Here is a 21,274-nt window from a genome sequence, read left to right as displayed (position 1 = left end):
ATCATTTGAACTAAGAAAGATAAATTTGCACACGAAAAATGAAATAGGTAAATTTTCAGATAAAAAATGGATTTTTAATAAAAAAGACGCGGTTTCAACAAAATAGTTGAATTTTCAACTAAAAAGATGAAATTTCAACTAAAATTATGAATCTTTAACTAGGAAAATAAATTCTTAACAAAGTAGTTTAACCAATTAGTAGAATTTTTAACTGAAAATGGAATAATTATATTTTCAGATAAAAAAATTAACGTTTATCCAAAAAATGAAACGAATTTTTAACAAAATAATTTAATTTTACACTAAGTGAATCTAAATTTTAACCAAAATATAAATTTTCAACTAATAAAAATAAATTTGGAAGCAAAAATCTTAATTTTCTACAAAAAAAAACGAAGCTTCAAAAGAATAAATATGTATTTTCAACTAAGGAAGATAAATTTACACAAAAAATAAATAGCGAAATTTTCAATAAAAAAATTCAACAAAATAGTTGCGTTATTAACCAAAAAGATGAATTTTTAACCAGAAAAATGCAATTTTAACAGAAAACAATTTGCTATAAAAAAAGGAACAGTTAATTTGACATTAAAACGAATTAATTTTAAACAAAAACGAGAAACAATTTTTAAAATTACAGTTAAGGTTTAACAAAAAAAGAATTTTCAAGCAAATTGATAAATTCTCAACCAGAAAAATTAATTTTAGAGAAACAATCCTAATGTTCTTCAAAAAAAAAATCAGCAAAAAACATGCCAGGCATTATATATAATGCCTAGGGATCATATATTTATAATTTCTGGATTATATACATTGCCTGTAACATGTACAAATTTGTATAATTAAGAACAAAAATAGGAATTTTTTCCTTAGTTGTGCCTCTTTTCCCCTTTATTCAAGAATTACCCCCCCCCTCTCCTATTTTCAGGTGACTTTCTCCTTTTCTATTTTTTTTGTCGAAAATTCTACCACTTTTTTGGAAGTTGGCATACTTCGTAAAAAAATCTATTCTTTGTTTGAACTGCTTTGTAACAAAATTATTTTTCTTCTGGAGGACTTCAACTTTTAATTGTTAATTCATCATTACGGCTGGAAATTTTTTTTGCAGTAAATTAGGATACTTTCTTCAAAATTCATTTTTCTGATTTGAAAATTTATCAATATTCTTGAAAATTCGTCTTTTCGGTTTGAAAAATCTTTTTTTCTAACCTGAAATGTTCTTTTAAACATTGTTTTTCGTTTTTCTTAAAAATTAATTTGTTTAAATTTTTATTTAACTGTTGCATTTTTTATTGAAAAATTTTGTTGTTAAAATTGCTACTAGTTCGTTGAAAGTTGAACTACTTTGTAAAAAATTTATTTTTCTGGTTGAAAATTCATCTTTTTAGCTAATAACTCAACTATTTTGTTGAAGTTTTTTTTCGATATGAAAATTAATTTTTAAAACTGAAATTGTAACTATTTATTTTTTGTGATCATTTATCTTTCTTATTTGAAAATGCATATTTATTCTGTTGGAACTTCGTTTTTTTTGTAGAAAATGAAGATATTTGCTTCAAAGTTAATTTTTATTAGTTGAAAAATTAAATTTTTGGTTGAAAATTCATATTTTGTTAATATTTAGATTAAGTTAGTGTAAAATTGAATTATTGAAGAAAAAAATTCGTTTTATTTTTGGTTAATAGACCATTTTTTTATCTTAAAATATAATTATTCCTTTTTCAGTAAAAAATTCTATTATTTGGTTGAACTACTTTGTTAAGAATTTATTTTTCTCGTTAAAGATTCTTAATTTTAGTTGAAAATTCATTTTTTATCTGAAAATGTAACTATTTAATTTTTGGGTGCAAATTTATTATTATTTTTTGTACATTTTTTTGCAGAAAATTAAGATTCTTTCTTCAAAATTAATTTTGTTGGTTGAAAATTCATCTTTTTGGGTTAATAACTCAACTATTTTGTTGAAATTAATTTTTTTTATATCAAAATTAATTTTTTAACTGAAATTTTAACTATTTATTTTTTGAGAATATTTATATTTCTTATTTGAAAATACATTTTTTAAATATTTTTGCTTTGAAATTAATTTTTATTAGTTTAAAATTTAATTTTTTTTTTTGAAAATTCATATTTTGGTTAAAATTTAGATTAACTTAGTGTAAAATTGAATTATTTTGTGAATAATTCGTTTCATTTTTGGTTAAAATCATGTTTTTTTTTTTTGATTTTTTGTTTGCATAAAATTAAAATTCTTTCTTCAAAAATTCTATTTTCTGGTTGAAAATTTATCAATTTTCTTGAAAATTTGTTTGGTTAAACCTTAAATGTACTTTTAAAAATTGTTTTTCGTTTTGGTTTAAAATTAATTTGTTTAAATATTAATTTAACTCTTCCTTTTTTATTGCAATATAATTAAATTATTTTCGTAGAAAATTCATTTCTTTTGTTGGAAATTTAACTATATTGGCGAAAATTCGTTTTTTTTTTGTTTCAATTAAATTTGTTTTTAACTTGAAATTCAACTATTATACTTAAGTTAACAATTCTATTAATCATTTGAAATATTTAAAAAAAAATTGCTGGTTAAAGATTCTTAATTTTAATTAAAATTTCATCGTTTTGGTTGAAAATTCAACTATTTTGTTGAATTTGAATTTGTACTTTTTTGTTCAATCAAATTTTTTTTTCAACTGCAATTTTTTCCCTAGTTCCAGAAAAAATGGTATTTTAAATTAAAAATCGATCTTTTCTCGTTGAAAATTCGTCTTTTTGAAATTAATTTTTTCTCAATATAACTGTTTTGCTTTTGTCGAGAATTAATTGGTTTGGCTTAAAATTTAATTATTTAATTTTTGGCTGAACAAAAAATGGTCAGGAAATATAAGTATAGATTTTTTTGTTGAAAATCGACTATTTATTTTATCCAAAAAAATCGCCACTTTCTAAATTTTCAACTTTTCTAAAAATATACGTTAAAATTCAAATACTCGTAAGTTTGTGGAAAAAATTCTTTTCCTCCAATCAGAATAATAAGTTTCTCTTAAATTCCGATTAAAAAAAAAAAAACAACATATTTTGTCGCTAAGCGTTTCTGTTACATTTTTTTAAAACCCCATATGTATTTAAACAATAAATTATAAATAAAGATTATTATTCAGGTCGATATCTGTATTCTTCCGGAAAGCGAACGAAAAGTTGAGTGGATTTTGCGACCACTTGTCGCTGGTTTTGTTGCGCTTCCATCATTGACTCTCACTGTGCCTGCTGGTAATTTAAAATTATCACCGGAATTATTCCTCTTTTTTCCAAAAAATTGCAAGAAAACCCATTTTTTCATAAAATAATGTGGGATATTAATTTACAGAAGAGGAGCATAAATTAAGCAAAAACAGACTAGCCGAAGTTCTAGAAAGGTCTTTACCAAGTCACATATACATAATGGTGAGATTCGAAAATTTATTTATTTAATTAACAATTTATAATAATCGATAAAAATATATACATAAAAATTATAAGAATATCCAAGAAACAGATTAACTCTGTCATTTTTACTTAATCACAATTGAATAATTTGCAATTGCGAATCTTTTACGTTGAATTAATTTAAATTTTAAATCTTCATAATTGAACTATTCTAAAAAAAAGCATTCAAAATTGCATCATTTTCTGTTATGCACATTAAATATTCAAGAGTCTTTTTTTTGCAAATATTCAAAATTGAACAATTTTTAGTTAAATTAATTAAATTTAAATGTTGAAAATATATAGTTCAAAATTGAACCATACAAAAAAAACTGTTCCAGATTACATACTTTTAAAACGTATAATTTTGAAAATTGAATGAAATATAATTTTATATTTTCGAAATTTAAGACTTGTCAATTGTAACTCTCTAAAATTGGAGAACTTTAAAATGTAAATATTTAAAATTAAAGAGTTATTAATTTTGAAACTTTTTCAATAAAAAATTATGCAATTTTTAAGTTGCATAATTAAAAAACCTCAAACTTTTATAATTTGAAGTTTCAAAAATTTAGAAGATTTATAATTAAAAAACCTGGACTTTTTGTGTTTAAAGTCATTAAGATAACAACAATTTAAGAGTTTTTATTTATATATTTTTTTAATATTTATAAGTCTTTAAAGTTAAAGAGTTTTTAATTTTGAAAATTAATGATAGAAAATTATACAAGTTTGATGTTTTACAATTAAAAACTCTATAAATTGTATGATTTACATTCGAAATTTCTTCAATCGAACTCTTCACAAAAAAACATGTCCAAATTACGCTAATTTTTAAGATTTTTGATTAAAGAATTTTCGTGATTTCAATTTTTATGATTTTGTTACTAAAATTCTTCAATTTTAAAGACGTATAAATAAAAATTCCTAAATTTAGATAAGTTTGAAGGCCAAAAGTCAAGTTTTCAAATTTGAATTTTCCAAATTGAAGAAATTGCGAACGTGTAAATCATAAAAATTATAAAATTTTTGTTTGTAAAATTTCAATGTTTAAAAAAATTTCATTTTAAATTTTCACAATTAAAAACTCTTCAATTAAAAAAATTAACAATTTAAATTTCCTCAATTTTGAGCATTTGAAATTAAAAATTCTTCAATTTTAGCGACTTCCAGTTTAAAGTTCTACAATTTTTAAGACTTACATTTGAAAATTCTTTAATTTTAACAATTAGCAGTTTACAATTCTTCAATTTTAAGAATGTAAAAAAAATCATAAATTGTTAGAATTTAGATGATTTTGAAAATCAAAAGTCAGCTTTTCGAATTTTAATCTTACAAATTAAAGAAATTTTAAATTCTTAAAATTAAAAGCACTTCATTTTCAAAGATTTAGAATTTAAAGTTCTACATTTTTGAAACTTTACAATTGAAAATTCTTCAATTTTGAATATTTAAAATTGAAAACACTTTAGTCATAAATCATAAAAATTACAGAATTTTTAATCCTAAAACTTAAAATTAGCATAATTTATCATTGAATATTTAAAAATTTAAAAACACTTCAATTTGAGTGATTTATATTTCAAAATTCTTTAATTTAAAATACCTACAAATAACAACTCTACAATTTTCATGATTTTGAAAATCAAAAGTCAAGTTTTCAATTTTTAATCTTCCAAATTGAAGAAATTTGAAATGCACATCATCAAAGTTAAAGAATTTTAAATTGTAAAGATTAATATTTGCATAATTTTCACTTGTAAATATTGCAAATAAAAAACTGTGTAACTTTAAAGATTTACAATTTAAAGTTTCACAAGTTACAAGATGAACAATAGAAAATTCTTCAATGTTAAAGACGTATAAATAAAAATGCTTAAATTTGCATGATTTTGAAGATCGAAAATCAATTTTTGAATTTGTAATCTTCTAAATTGAAGACATTTTAAATATAAATCATCAAAATTAAAGTGTTTTCAATTTCAAAAATTTTCAATTATAAATTATGCAAATTTTAAGTTTTACGATTAAAAATTTTGTGATTTTTATGATTTATGATTAAAGTGTTTTCAATCTTAAATATTCAAAATTTAAGAATTTTCAATTGTAACATTTCAAAACTGTAGAACTTTGAATTCTGCGTCTTTAAAAATGAAGTGCTTTTAATTTTAGGAATTTGAAATAAAAAATTTCTTTAATTTGTCAGATTAAAATTTGAAAAGTTGATCTTTCATCTTCAAAAAACATGAACATCCTCATAATTTAAGATTTTTTTACATTTTTAAAATTGTTAATTTTTTTAATTGAAGAATTTTTATTATCGACAATTTAAAATTCAAAAATTTTAAAGTTTGAAATTTTACAAACAAAAATTTTATAATTTGTATGATTTACTTTCGCATTGTCTTCATTTTGGAAGATTCAAAATTGAAAACTTGACTTTTGGCCTTCAAAATTATACAAATTTAAGAATTTTTATTTATACGTCTTAAAAATTGAAAAATTTTAGTTACTCGCTAAAATTAAAGAATTTTCTGTTTTCAATTTTGAAATTTGTAAATTTTGTGGATTTATATTTGAAATTTCTTCAATTTCGAAGATTAAAAATTGAAAACTTGACTTGTAATCTTCAAAATCATAAAAATTGAAATCACAAAAACTTTTAGTCAAAAATCATAAAAAATAGAGAATTTTAAATTATAAAACTTAAAACTTGCCTTAATTTTTAATTGTTATTTTTCAAAATTATTAATCATTCAATTTTTAAGACTTATATATCAAAGGTATGTAATTTGGATATGTTTTATTAGATAATTAATTTTTTCTGTTTATAATTTAAAGTTTCGCAATTTTGCTGAATTACAATTAAATATTTTTCAATTTTCACAATTTCCAATTTAAATCTCTTTAATTTTGATGATACACCATTAAAAACTCTTTAATTTTAAAGATGTAAAAATAAAAATGTTTGAATTTGAATTTCGAATGTAAATCATAAAAATTATAAAACTTCAAACTTGTATAATTTTTTATTGTAAATTTTCAATATTAAAAACTCTTTAATTTTAAAGATTTACAATTTGAAGTTCTTTAATTTTGAAGATTTTTATTTGAAAATTATAAAATTATAAATGATGAATTATAAAATAAATCTTAAAACTTGCATAATTTTTAACTGAAAAAGTTTCAGAATTAATGACTCTTCGATTTTAAATATTTACAAAATTATATTTCATTCAGTTTCAAAATTTATATTTCAAAGGTATTTCTCTCAATTTTTTATTTTAAGTTCTTCAATTTTGAAGATTTACAATTAGAAACTTTTTTATTTTTAAGGCGCATGAATAAACAAACTTTCATTTGGATCATTTTTATGATTTTTGAAATCAAAAGTAAAGTTTTCAATCCGACATCTTCCAAATTGAAGAAATTTTTAATGCAAAACATCAAAATTACATAATGTTTTATTATAAAAATTAAAATGATTGGATTTTTAATTGCAAAACCTTAAACTTGCATAATTTTTCATTGTATAATAAGAAAATTCTATTTTAACGATTTTCAGTTTAAAATTCTTTAATTTTGAATATTTAAAATCGAAAACTCTTTAATCAAAAATCATAAAAATGAGAGAATTTTAATTATAAAATTTAAAACTTGCATACATTTTTAAAATTATTAACCACTCAATTTTAAAGATTTCTATGTCAAAGGAATTTAATTTCGAAATTTTTGTTTTGAAATAGGTCAATTTTTAAGATTTATCATTTCAAACTCTATAATTTTAAAGATGAATAAATAAAAATGCTTATATTTAAACGATTTTGGAAAATAAAAGTAACGTTTTTAATCCTAAATCGCCCAAATTGAAGAAATGTTAAATTTGCCTACTTTTTCATAAAAAGTTTCAAAATTAGTTTTAATTAAAAATTTGTTTAATTAAAAACTCTTCAATTTTAAAGATTTATAATTTAAAGTTCTACAATATTAATTACAATGGAAAATTCATTGTAAATTGTAATTTAAATGGTACATTTTCAAAATGAAAAACTCTTCAATTTTAAAATTCATATTTAACAATTTTATAATTTTAATGAGTTAGAATTGAAAATGTTCGAATTTTGAACAAATATAATATACTTTTGAAGATTTAAAATTAAAATTCCTTCGGCTCTAAAGTTTTACTATTTAATTATCAAAATTTATAAATAAAAATTCTTGAATTTTAATGTCTTTGGTGACTGCAAATCAAAAATAAAATTTCCCATCCTAAATCATCCGAATTGGAGAAATTTTAAATGTAAATCATCAAAATTACCGAATTTTTCATTGTAAAACTTTAAACTTGCATAATTTTTCATTTCAATTTTTCAAAATTAAAAACTCTTTAATTTTAGATTCACATCTTAAAATTAAATTTTAATGTCTTTGGTGACTTAGATATCAAAAGAAAAATTTCAAATTCTAAATCATCCAAATACATAACTTTTTAATTATAAATTTTCAAAATTATTAACCTTTCAATTTTAAAGATTTATATTTCAAAGGTTTGTGATTTGAACTTTTTTTTTTAATAGTTCATTGTTTCGTTTTAAGATTCAAAGTTCTGCCATTTACAAATAAAAAATTTATAGTTCTGCAATTTTGATGAATTAGAATGAAATATTCTTCAATTTTCACGATTTCCAATTTAAAGATCTCCAATTTTAAAGATTTACTATTAAAAACTCTTTAATTTTAAAGACTTAAAAATAAAAATTCTTAAATTTTAATGATTTTGTGGATTCAAATGATAGAATTATAGAATTTTTAATTGCAAAATTTAAAATTAGAATAATTTTTAATTGTCAATTGATAAAATTAAAGAATTCTATTATAAAGATTTAAAATTCCGCAATTTTGAAGATTTTCATTTGAAATTTAGAAAAAATAAAATAAAAATTTTTTCAATTTTCAAGATTTATATTTTAAACGTATGTAATCTGGAACATTTTTTTTTAATTGTTCAATTTTGAAGATTGAAATAGGAAAACTTGACTTTTGTTCTTCATAATTATACAAATTTGCGATTTTTTATTGGTAAATATTTAAAGTTAATTAATTTTAAAGTGCAAAATATTAAATTTTGAGAATTTTAATTGCAAATCTTTAAAATTCGTATAATTTTTAATTGTACAAATTTCAAAATTAATAATTCCTTAATTTTAAATATTTAAATTTTAAAGTTATACAATTTTAAAGAGTTTTAAATGAAAAGTGTTGAATTTTGAAAATATGATTTTTTTCGGAATAGTTAAAGAGTTTTAATGTGCAAAACAAATTTACAATGAATTTTGAAAATATAAAATTATTCAATTTTTAAGATTTATATATGAAAGTTTTTAAATTTTAGATTTTAACCGTTTTTTTATGGTTCAGTTTTGAATATTTACAATTTAAATTCTTCAATTTTCACGATTTGTAATTTTAAATTCTTCAATTTTGAAGATTTATAATTAGAAACTTTTTAATTTTAAAGGTGCATAAATAACATTATTTTGATTTGCAGTTTAAAATTCTTCAATTTTGAATATTTGAAAATCGAAAACTCTTTAATCAAAATTCATAAAAATTAGAAAATTTCTAAATATGAAACTATTAAAAACTCTTCAATTTTGAAGATTTAGTATTCAAAACTCTTTAATTTTAAAGGCGTAAAAATAAAAATTCTTAAATCTGAAAGATTATGAAGATCAAAATTTAAGAGTTCGATTTGAAAATCAAAGTTAAAAAATTTTCAATTGTCCATTCACAAAATTTAAAAATTCCATTTGAAAAATTTAAAATTCTACCATTTTCAAGATTTCCATTTGCATTAAAAAAATATACAAATTTTTCATTTTTCAAGATTTATTTTCAAAGTATGTAATCCGGAAAATTTCTGTTATTTAAATATTTCAAATTTGAAGATTTATAATTGATAATTTAAATTTTGCTCTTCATTATCATAAAAATTTGAGAATTTTTATTTGTAAATATTTGAAGTTAAAGAACTTTAAAGTGCAAAAATAAAAACTGGACAATTTTCATTGTGAATCTTTAAAATTTGTATAATTTTTAATTGTACAAGTTTAATTTTAAAGATGCATAAATAAACATTTTTAAATTTGGATGATTTTAGAAATCAAAAGTAAAGTTTTCAATCCTAAATCTTTTAAATTGAAGAAATTTCAAATGAAGAGCATCAAAATTACATCATTTTTAATTGTAAAACTATTAACTTGCATAATTTTTTAATTATAAATTAAAAAATTAATAACCTTTCTATTTTAAAGATTTATATTTCAAAGGTTGGTAATTTGGAAATTTAAAAAAATATTTCTTTGTTTCCTTTTACAATTTAAAGTTCTCCAATTTGAAATATTTTTCATTAAAAACTCTTTAATTTCAAATATGTATGAATAAAAATTCTTAAATTTTGATGATTTTGAAAATCAAAAGTAAAGAGTTGGATTTTCAAATCAAAGTTCTATTTTTATTTGAACAGTTAAAATTTAAAACTTTAATTTTGAAAGTTTATAAATAAAAAGTCTTCAATTTTTATGATTTGGAAGATCAAAAGTCAATCAAATTTGAAATCCTACAAATTAAAGAAATTTCGAAAGTCAAACACCAAAATTATAGAATTTTTGATTGTATACATTCCTTCAATTTAAAGTTCTTCAATTTTAAAGATTTACATTTAAAAATTCTTCAATTTTAAAGATTTATAAATAAAAATTCTTAAATTGTGATGGTCTTGATAATTTAAACGCCAAAAGTAAAGAATTCTTATATCTAAATATTCTAAATTGATTAGATTTCAAATTATAAAAATTAATGAATTTTTAATTATAATACAATTTAAAGACTTGCAATTAAAAAGTCTTGAACTTTAAAAATATAAAATTATAAATTATTCAATTTGCAAGATTTAAATTTGAAATTTATGTAATCTGGAACAGTTTTTTTTATTATTGTTCAATTTTGAAGATTTAAAATTGAAAATATTTTCCTTTTCGCGATTTTTAATTCTAAATTCTTCAATTTCAAAGATTTACAATTAAAAACTTTTTTAAAGTAAGGATGCATGGAAAAAAAATTTTTAATTTGCATCATTTTGATTATTTTAGAACTCAAACTTAAATTTTAGAACTTCAATTTTGATGATTTTGGAAATCAAAAGCAAAGTTTTTTATTCGAACTCATTAAAATTGAAGAAATTTCAAATTTAAATCATAAAAATTACCAAATTTCATTTTTTTTCTAATTTTATGAATTACAAAAATTTCCATTTTTGAGATATTCTATTTAAAATTTAACTTATTTTTTCAGCCAAAATCGGAAACCTCAGAGGAATAGTATTAAATCAGAGTGGATCATCTTCCCAGGAAGCACAGTTTTTTTTTGTAAATTGTATTTAAAAAAAAAGGTGGAAGTGTATTTCGAGATTTTTGAATGTTTCTAATTATTGAGAATATGTACAAAATATCTGTTTGTAAAATAAACTTTGTTTAAGCTGACCTCCTTAATTTTAACCTCCATTTTTCTCAAAAATCAATTTATTTAAAAATAAAATTGAGTTGATCTCATAAAAAATTGTATAAATTTTCCTTAACATTCATCTTTTCTCACAAATTTTTGTATTTTATCAATTTCATTTTTAAAAGCCCAGAAGAAATAATCGATAGCGTTTCCTAAGTTACCTTTCGGCAGAGAAATCACAACAGAAGTTAAAATGAAACGAAGAATTTGAGGATGTTTTGAAAAATTATTTAAAATAGAAAAGGGAACTGGGGGAAAAATTACACCATTGGTAAATAAAAAGATAAAAAAATTCTTCAATTTTTCATTATTTGTTTAATTCGATAATCTATTGTAAATATTTTTTCAGTGAAAACGTCACCTGTGAAACAAAATCAAGAGTGATTTCAATAACTCACCAAAAGTTATGATTCTACGCCGAATTACAATTTAAATAGAGAATCTTCTCTATTTTGCAATCGACAATTCTTGAAGGTAATCTAAAATTTTTTTTTAATTATTCTTTTTTCCAAAAATTATTTGGAAGATATAGAATTGAGAACTTCTGATATAATAGAATTTTAAGATGTGAATCTAAAATTAAAGAGTTTTTAATTTTGAAAAATTGAAATGAAAAATTATGTAAGTTTAAAGTTTTACAATTAAAAATTAGGTAATTTTGATGATTTACATTTGAAATTTCTCCAATTCGGATGATTTAGGATGGGAAATTTTACTTTTGATTTGCAGTCACCAAAGACATTAAAATTCAAGAATTTTTATTTATAAATTTTGATAATTAAATAGTAAAACTTTAGAGCCGAAGGAATTTTAATTTTAAATCTTCAAAAGTATATCATATCTTTTCAAAATTCAAATATTTTCAATTTTAACTCATTATAATTATAAAATTTTTAAATGTTTATTTTTTTAATAAATAATTATGCAAGTTTGAAAATGAATATTTCGTCAATTTTAATGATTTTCATTTGAAATTTCTCCAATTTGGGCGATTTAGGATTAAATCCGTTACTTTTGATTTCCAAAATCGTCCAAATTTAATTATTTTTATTTATTTACCTTTAAAATTAAAGAGTTTGAAATTGTTTTTGAAGTTGCCTTGATGATTTTTTATTAAAAATTGAAGAACTTGAAATTTCTTCAATTTGAATGATTTGGGATTGAGAACTTTACTTTTGATTTGTAAAATCAATAGTCCAAATTTAAGAATTAAATTAATCATTTTTAATTTTTTTAATAAAAAATTTATGCAAGTTTTAAGTTTTATAGTTAAAAATGCTTTAATTTGTATTATTTTTGAAAAAAGAGTTTTTTATTGCAAATAATTAGAATTGAAGAATTATATTCTTCAAATCGTTAAAAAGGGAAGAAGTTTTAGTTTTGAATATTCAGAACAGAAGAATTTTTTATTATAAATCTTTCAAATTGAAGGGTTAATAAATTTGAAATTTTGTCGCTTTTGATTTCCAAAATCATCAAAAACATCAAAAAGTAAAAATTGTTATTTATGCATCTTTAAAATCAAAGAGTAAATCTTCGAAATATAAGAATATTCAATTTTAATTCTTAAAATTATATAATATTTTTTCAAAATTCAAGAATTTTCAATTGTAACTCTTTAAAATGATAAAATTTTGAAATATTCATCTAAAATTGAAAAATTATTAATTTTGAAAATTTATAATTAAAAATTGTGCAAGTTTTAATTTTATGAACAAAAAATCTGTAATTTATATGATTTAAGTGTTTTCAATCATGAATATTCAAATCCGAAGAATTTTAAACTGCGAATCGTTAAAATTGAAAAATTTTCCATCGTAAATCTTCAAAATGGTAGAACTTAAATTTTTAATTACTTAGAATTGAAGAATTTTTAATTTAAAGAATTTTCGATTAAAAATTATGCAAGTTTGACGTTTTAAAATTACGTATTCGGTAATTTTGATAATCTACATTAAAAATTTGATTTTTGATTAAAGAGTTTTCGATGTATATATTCTAAATTGAAGAATTTTCAATTTTACAGTTTCAGAATAGAAGAACTTTAATTTTTTAATCTTCAAAATTGAAATTTTTTAATTTTGTAATTTAACAATAAAAAAATATGCAAGTTTAAAGTCTTACAATTAAAAATTATGCATTTAATTTTAATTAATTAATTAATTTATTTTAATAATTTTAATTTAAAACTCTTTTACCGTTATACTTTCAATCCAAGGATTCTTAATTTTAAGTATTTTGAGTTGAAGAATTTTAATCTGCAAATTGTTAAAACTGAAAAAAGTTTCATCGTAAATTTTTTAAATTATAGAAATTACGTTTCGAACGATTTGTAGTTGAAAATTATTCAAATTTAAATACCTATAAACAGGAATTCTTTCATTTTTACGATTTTGTGAAACAAAAGATAATTTTCAATTTTAAATCTTGAGAATAGAAGAATTCTTTAATGTAAATAATAAAAATTACATAATTTTAAATTCTAAAACTTAAAATTTTCATAACTTTCAATACAACATTTTTATAATTTAAAAACTTCAATTTGGAAGATTTTGAATTAAAAATTCTTCGGTTTTAATGATTCGCAATTTAAAACGTTTTATTTGAAATATGTAGAAATAAAAATTCTAAAATTTTTATCATTTTGAGGATCAAGTCAAAGTTTTCAATTATAAACCCTGAAAATTGAACTGCTAAAAAAGTGTTCCAGATTTCATAAGTTTAAAACATAAATCTTGCAAATTAAATTATTTGTATTTTTTTAAATTCAAGTGTTTAAACTGAAAATCATTAATATTTAAGATTTTTCAATTATAAATATTCAAAATTGTAGAATATTACATTTTAAATCTTTAAAAAAGAATTTTTTAATTTTTTCGATTGACAATTAAAAACTATTCAAATTTTAGTTTAAAAAATTTAATTTCTTTAGTTTTGATATGCTTTATATTTGTGTAATTTTTAATTTTATTTTTTCAAAATTTAAGAATTTAAATTTCTAATCGTGAAAATTGACGAATTTCGATTGTAAATCTTCAAAATTGAACTATTATTATTCATATTTATTTTTCTATTTTTGTTAGTAAAAAATAATTAGTAATCACAATTAATTAATTAGAATCTAATACTAAAATTTATCTTATTTTTTTTAGCAAAAACTGGAAACCTCAGAGTATTAAATCAGAGTGGTTCATTTTCCCCGGAAGCACATTTTTTTCAGCAAAACGTATTAAAAAAAAGGCAAAAATTACATGATTGGTGAATAAAAAATTGTAAAATTCATCACTTTTTAATTAATTATTAAATAAGATAATCAATTTAATATGAGTATTTTTTCAGTGAAAACGTAAGATGTGAAGTAAAATCGAGAGTGAATTCAATGACTCATAAAAATTATGATTCTACGCAGAATTACAATTTAAATAGAGAGGCTTCTGTATTTCGCAATTAACAATTCTTGCGGGAAATTGCAACAATTTGCCGAAAATAATTTTATTTAAAAAAAAATAATTTTATAAAAATGAAATTTCGAAAAAAAATTGTTTGATATTTCATCAATTCGGAAGATTTAGACTTTAGAACTTCTGACTTTTAAGAACTTTAAATTGCATATCTTTAAAATTGGTTAATTTTGAAAATTTACAAAAAAATTATGAAAGTTTGAAGTCTTAAAATGTAATATTCGGTATTTTGGATGATTTACATTTAAAATTTCTTCAATTTGGAGAATTTAGGATTTAAAATTTTACTTTTTATTTGCAAAATCATCCAAATTTAAGAATTTCCCATTTTAATTCTTAAAATTATATTTTTTTGAAAATGAAAAATTTTCTATTAATGTACAATATTGTAGAATTTTAAATTGTAAATCATTAGAATTAAAAAATTTTTATTTAAAAAATTTATATGACAAAATTATGAAATTTCAAGTTTTACATTTGAAAATTCTGTAATTTTGATAAGTTACATTAAAAATTTGTTTGTTTTTTTACTAAAGATTTTTCGATTGTGAATACTTAAATTAAATAAATTAAATCATTTTTAATTAGAAAACTTTTAAAATTGCACAATTTTTCATTGTAAATTTTCAAAATGAAAAACTTCCTTTTTCACGATTCGCATTTTAAAACTCTTTAGTTTTAAAGATTTAAGATGGAAAATGCTTTAATCACTAAATATGAAGATTTCAGAATTTATTTTTGAACGTAACACTTGTAAAATTTTTTATTGTAAACTTTTAAAATTAATAACTCTTTAATTTTAGATTTATATTGCAAAATTTGATAATTTCATTGAGTTCCAATCGAAAATTCTCAAATTTTGAAAATATTTAATATAATTTAAAGATTAAAAATTGGAAATTCTTCAATTTTGAAGATTTAAAATTGAACATTTTTTAATCACTAAATATAAAAATAACAGATAAAAAATTGAAAAGTTCTTCAATTTTATACTTATAAATAAAAATTATTAAACCTGTATGATTATTAAGATCAAAAGTCAAGTTTTCAATTGTAAATTTTCCATATTAAAGAATTTCTTAATGTAAATAATCAAAATTAATTTGTAAATCTTTAAAATTAAAGACTTTTTAATTTTCAAAGTTCATAATGAAAAATGATGCAAGTTTGAATTTTTACAGTAAAAATTCTGCAATTTAGATAATTTACAGTCCAAATTCGTAAATTCCAAAATCGTAAATCTTCAAAATTGAAGAGTTTTTCATTTGAAATATTTACAAGTGAAAATTATATAAATATTAAGTTAGACAATTAAAAATTCTTTAATTTTGATGATTTACATTTGAAATTTTTCCAAATTTTACACTGAAAAACATTTTTTTTAATAGTTCAGTATCAAATATTTGCAATTAGAAACTCTTTTATTGTAGAGATGGATAAAAAAAGTATTTAATTCTTGATAATTTTGATGAATTCGAAAATCGAAAGTAAAGTTTTCAAGTATAAATCTTCCAAATTGACAAAATTTCGAATGCAAAACGTCAAAACTACTGAATTTTTAATTGGAAAACATTTAAACTTGGATAATTTTTAATGTTCACGTTTTAAAGATGTATAATTTAAACTTCTTCAATTTTATGAAAAACGGAAATTTTTAGATTGTTATGATACTAATTATTTAAAAAATTAAAATTAAGAAGTTCTCAATTCTAAATATTTAAAATTCATGAAATTTAAAATATTTTTCCTTTGATATTTCACGCTTATAAAATTATTTCTAGAGAGCTTCTGTATTTAAATTGTAATTTGGTGTAGAATCATAATTTGCATGAATCATTGAACTCACTCGATTTTATTTCATATCTGCCTTCTTCACTGAAAAAATATTTATATTAAATTGATTACCTTATTGAATACATAATGAAAAACTGAGGAAATTAAAAATTTCTATTTTAAAGATTTACAATTTATAGTTCTACAGTTTTAAAAATTTGCAATTCAAAATTTTGCAATTGTAACGAATGGCAGTTGAAATTTTTGAATTTCGAAAAAATAAAATTACAAATTATTCAAATATAAAGCATCAAAATTAAAGAATTTTTAATTTTAAAACTATTAATTTGAATAATTTTTAACTGTCAACATTAAAACATTTTATTTTAAAGATTTACACTTTAGAATTCTACAATTTTGAAAATTTACAATAGAAAATTCTTCAATTTTAACGTCTTGCAGTTTTTGCATTAAGGATTTTTATTTATAGATCTATGAAATTGAAGAATTTTAAACTTCAAATTGTTTAAATCTTTACTTCTACAATTTTGAAAATATACAAATAAAAATTCTGTAATTACAATTACAGAATTTTTAAGCACTAAACATTTAAACTTGCCTACTTTTTAATTGTAAATCTTCAACCTTTTTTTTATTTAAATTTCAAAGATTTATAATTTAAAATTATTCCATCTTCACGATTTGAAACCTAATATTCTACAGTTTTGAATATTTACAGTTGGAAATTCTTTAATCTTAAAGTGGTATAAATAAAAAGTTTTGAGTTTGGATGGTTTTGATGATTTTGGAAATCAAAAGTAAAGTTCTATCATTTAAAATTCTACAATTTTAACGATTTACAATGGAAAATTATTTAATCTGGACGATTTGCAGTTTAAAATTCTTCAAGTTGAAATATCTACAATTGAATATCCTTTAATCATAAATAATTATAATTAAAGAATTTTTTAATTAAAATACTTTAAAATTGCATAATTTTTAAAGGTGAATTTTTAAAAATAATAACCCTTCAATTTTTTAGATTTACGATTTGGAATTTTGGAAATCAAAAGTAAAGCTTTTAGTTCTTAAATTCCAAATTGAAGCATTTTCAAAAATAAATCATGAATAATACCGATTTTTCATTTGTAAAACTTTAAACTTGCATAATTTTTCATTTTAAATTTTCAAAATTAAAAACATTTCAAGTTTAAAGATTTACAATTTAAATTTCTTCAATATTGAACATTTTTAATGGAAAATTCATTAATTGTAACGATTTGCAGTTTAAAATTCTTCAGTTTTGAGTATTCACAATTTAAAATGCTTTAATTATATAAATTACAGCATTTAATTTTGAACTTAAAACTTGTACAATTTTTAATTTTAAGCTTTCAAAGTTAATAACTCTCTAACTTTATATTTACATTGCAAAATTCTATAATTTCACAGAGTTCCAATTGAAAATTCTTGAATTTTCAAAATACATAATATAATTTAAAGATTTAAAATTGAAAATTTTTCAATTTTGAACATTTAAAATGGAAAATTCTTTAATCACTGAATATGAAATAACAGAAGTTTTCGTTGAAAACCTTAAAACGTGCATAATTTTTCATTGTAAATTTCGAAAATTAAAAACTGTTTAATTTTAGATTCACATTTCAAAATTCTATAATTTTAGAGTTACAATTGAAAATTCTTGAATTTTGAAAATATATAATATAATTTAAAAATTCTTCAATTTGAACATTTAAAATTGAAAATTCTTTAATCACTAAATATAAAAATAACGCTTTTTTTTTTTTTTTTTTTGAAAAAATTAAAACTTGCAATCATTTTTAATTGTAAATTTTCAAAGTTAAGAACTCTTCAATTGTAGATTAGCACTTTCAAATTCTATCATTTGAAAAAGTTACAATTGGCAAGTCTTGAAATTTTGAAATATATAATATTATTTTAAAGAAGCAAAAATAAAAATTCTTAAATTTTTAAGATTTACTCCTTAATTTTAAAGATGTAAAAATAAATTTTTTTTAATTTGGATGATTTTGATAGAATTTTAAATTATAAATTATAAAATTATTGTAAATTAAAAAAAAATTAAAAACTCTTCATTTTTAACGATTAACAATTTAAAGTTTTTTAATTTGAATGCTTTTCACATTAAAATTCCTTTAATTTTAGAATATAATATTTAAAATATAAATCTTAAAAATTGAAGAATTTTTATTTCCATTCAACTTCAATTTGGAAGACTTAAAATTGAAAACTTTGCTTTTGATCTTTAAAATCATACAAATTTGAAAATTTTGTTTATGCACCTTTAAACTATCATTACTGTTAGATATTATTATTTTTTATTACTTTAAGGTAAAAAATTTATTTTAATTTTTATAATTTGGAAATTAAAATAAAAAAACGCGTAGATCGCTATATTTGCTAGTAAAAAAATAATATAATTAATTAATTAATTGAAATATCGTACAAAGTTTAACTTATATTTTCAGGCTCAGAAGAGTAATATTAAATGAGAGTAGATCTTCCCAGAAACTTAAATAACAAATCAGTCAATCTCCGAAGAAAATAAAAAATTTCCTTAAAATGAAGCGGGAAATTAAAGATGTTTTAAAAAATTATTCAGACGAGGAAAGGGAACTGGAGAACAAATTACACGATAGGTAAATAAAAAAAAATAGAAATTTCGTCAATTTTTTATTATTTATTCAATAAGGTAATCAATTTAGTATAAATATTTCTTCAGTGAATACGTCAGATATGAAATAAAATCGAGAGTGAATTCAATGACTCATGAAAATGATGAATCTACGCCTAATTACAATTTAAATAGTGAAGCTTCTCTATTTCGCAATCGACAATTCATGAAGGTAATTTCATCAGTCGAAAAATTATTTTCTCCCGAAAAATAATTTTATAAAAATGAAATTTCGAAGATTTAAAAAAAAAATGTTTTAAACAGGATTTGGAAAAATCGAAGGCTCGTTTACGAACTTTTTCAACGTTTTCACCGACGGATCAAGAACTTTGTGACATCGCTAAATTTTATCGAAGTCTTCTTACAAGAGCTGAAAGAACTGCCAAGTTGTAATAACTGATAAAAAAACGAATATGAAATGACTTCCTCCTAAAAGAAACTTTTCAAGAAAATAAAACAAACTTATATATACGTGTAAACATGTTTTCCTCGTAAGTTCAGAAGAATTTACTAAAAAAAAAAGCAAGTTAATTAAAAAAATATATATATACGGGGACCGTTTTAGGGTGAATAATCATTAATTTGAAATACTAATCCATTTGAAGTAATTAATTTAACTTTTAGTTAGAAGACTGTTAATAAATTAAAATAAGAATTAATTCTCTTTTAGGTTTTTTATTTTATTTCAGAAATTATTCGTGAAAAATAATTAAAAGTGAACTCGTTAAATTATGAATGTCTTGAAAACTAGGCGCTTTAATTTTAATTGCTTGAACTGGTGATTAGACTAATATTGTCTCGTGACGTGTCTTTGAATTTACATAATGACTAACACTATTTTTTAAATCCATATTGAAACTAAAAAAAATCCATTTATTCCCGATTAATATTGAATCTAAAATATGAAGAATTTTTTAATTAATATATATATATATATATATATATATTTTTCGAAATAGAAGATATTTACTTACCTCTTCGGAAATAGTCTTCAATTTTTAAATTTTGGAACAGCCTTTGAGAAAAATCGACGATTCTTCAACCCAATAACTCGAGCCGAACGAACAAACTTTTAAATACAAAGTTTATTGATCGTTTGGATCGATGAATCAGATTGAAGTTTTATTAATCAAACACGAAGAATGAAGAACTCTGGATACCCCTCGATTTTTTTCCGTTTAAACTAAAATCTTGAAAATTGATTTAAAAAAAAATAAAATAAAATAAAAAGGGTTCAAGAAATTCAAGTTAGCTTCTTTGATGAAAAAAATGTGAATAAATGGAGAAAATAAGTGAAGAAATGAAGAAAAGAAATTAATAGAAAAAATAAAAGAAGTGAAGAATGTGAATTGTTAATAAAAAATAAAAAATAAAATAAATCCGGGTCCCTCACCTTTTCAAAAGCTGGAACGGAAGAGCTGGATTTTTTTGAAGAATTTCTTCCAGAGTGAAGAATGAGGGAAAAAATGAAGAAGTCGGGAGGACAGGTACGATGGCTTCCACCTGTCCAAATGATATCCACATTCTTTTTTCAATACGGTTTCCCCGTCGACATAATTACCACGTGCAAGCTACTTTTACGTACATACGTGTACATTCGATAGGACGACCACGTTTTAGAAGCATTTTGATAACGCAAAGCTAATAATTCTTAATGTCGGCGGCACGACTCACATTTCGTTTCAGGTATAAACGCCAATTTCGGATCTCAGCGCTTTTACAAACAAACATTTTATTCGAGAATCTACTAGAATTTGAGAATTTTTTATTTTAGCTCAAAAAAATTGAGATCAAGAAGAAATATATACATGAAAACAATTATAAGAACAAAAACTATTCTATTTTTTCTATTTTTTTTTTCTATAAATTTAATTATTCATTTTATTTCTAGATTTTTTCCGTTCTTGTCATTTCTTCTACATTTTTTTCTTTTCATTTTTGTTCTTCTAATTTTTCTTTTTTTCTTCTAATGTTTTCCAAGATAAATTAGAAGAACAAAAATGTAAAGAAATCAAATGATTAGAAAAAAGTAGAAAAAAATGACAACAACAATAATGGAAATAAATGGAAAGAAATAATGAAAAAATGTAAAGAAAGAAACAAATATTGAAAGACACTTGTTCTTGTCATTTTTTCTACATTTTTCCTATTAATTTCATTTCTAAACTTCTTTTTTTCTTTTCATTTTTTATTTATCTTCTATTTTTTACAGAAAGAAGAAATTCAATGAAAAAAATTAAAGAAGGGAAATTAATAGAAAAAATGTTTAAAACATAGAACACTAGTGAAAATAACAATA

General features: G+C 20.3%; 2 protein-coding genes across 2 annotated transcripts in view; both read left to right on the top strand.

The window, feature by feature from the left end:
- Positions 1–11,007, top strand: part of LOC117173966 (trafficking protein particle complex subunit 11) — a 79,450-nt gene extending 68,443 nt beyond the window's left edge. Inside the window, exons 18-20 of the mRNA XM_033362626.1 lie at positions 3,159–3,267; positions 3,365–3,441; positions 10,816–11,007. Of these exons, the coding sequence (XP_033218517.1) occupies positions 3,159–3,267; positions 3,365–3,441; positions 10,816–10,842 (213 nt within the window). The 3' untranslated portion in view covers positions 10,843–11,007. The remainder of the gene's footprint in view (positions 1–3,158; positions 3,268–3,364; positions 3,442–10,815) is intronic.
- Positions 11,008–11,191: 184 nt separating this feature from the next.
- Positions 11,192–19,494, top strand: LOC117174090. The gene is made up of 5 exons (XM_033362794.1): positions 11,192–11,296; positions 11,375–11,499; positions 18,770–18,940; positions 19,024–19,147; positions 19,240–19,494. Exons 3-5 carry the CDS (start codon positions 18,864–18,866, stop codon positions 19,366–19,368), a joined length of 330 nt encoding a protein of 109 aa, XP_033218685.1. The 5' UTR covers positions 11,192–11,296; positions 11,375–11,499; positions 18,770–18,863; the 3' UTR covers positions 19,369–19,494.
- Positions 19,495–21,274: the final 1,780 nt, after the last annotated feature.

The sequence above is a fragment of the Belonocnema kinseyi genome, chromosome 1 (assembly GCF_010883055.1).
Source record: "Belonocnema kinseyi isolate 2016_QV_RU_SX_M_011 chromosome 1, B_treatae_v1, whole genome shotgun sequence".
Taxonomy (NCBI): Eukaryota; Metazoa; Arthropoda; class Insecta; order Hymenoptera; family Cynipidae; genus Belonocnema; species Belonocnema kinseyi.
The sequence above is the reverse complement of the archived record's forward strand: the minus strand, read 5'-3'. Positions and strand labels throughout refer to the sequence as shown.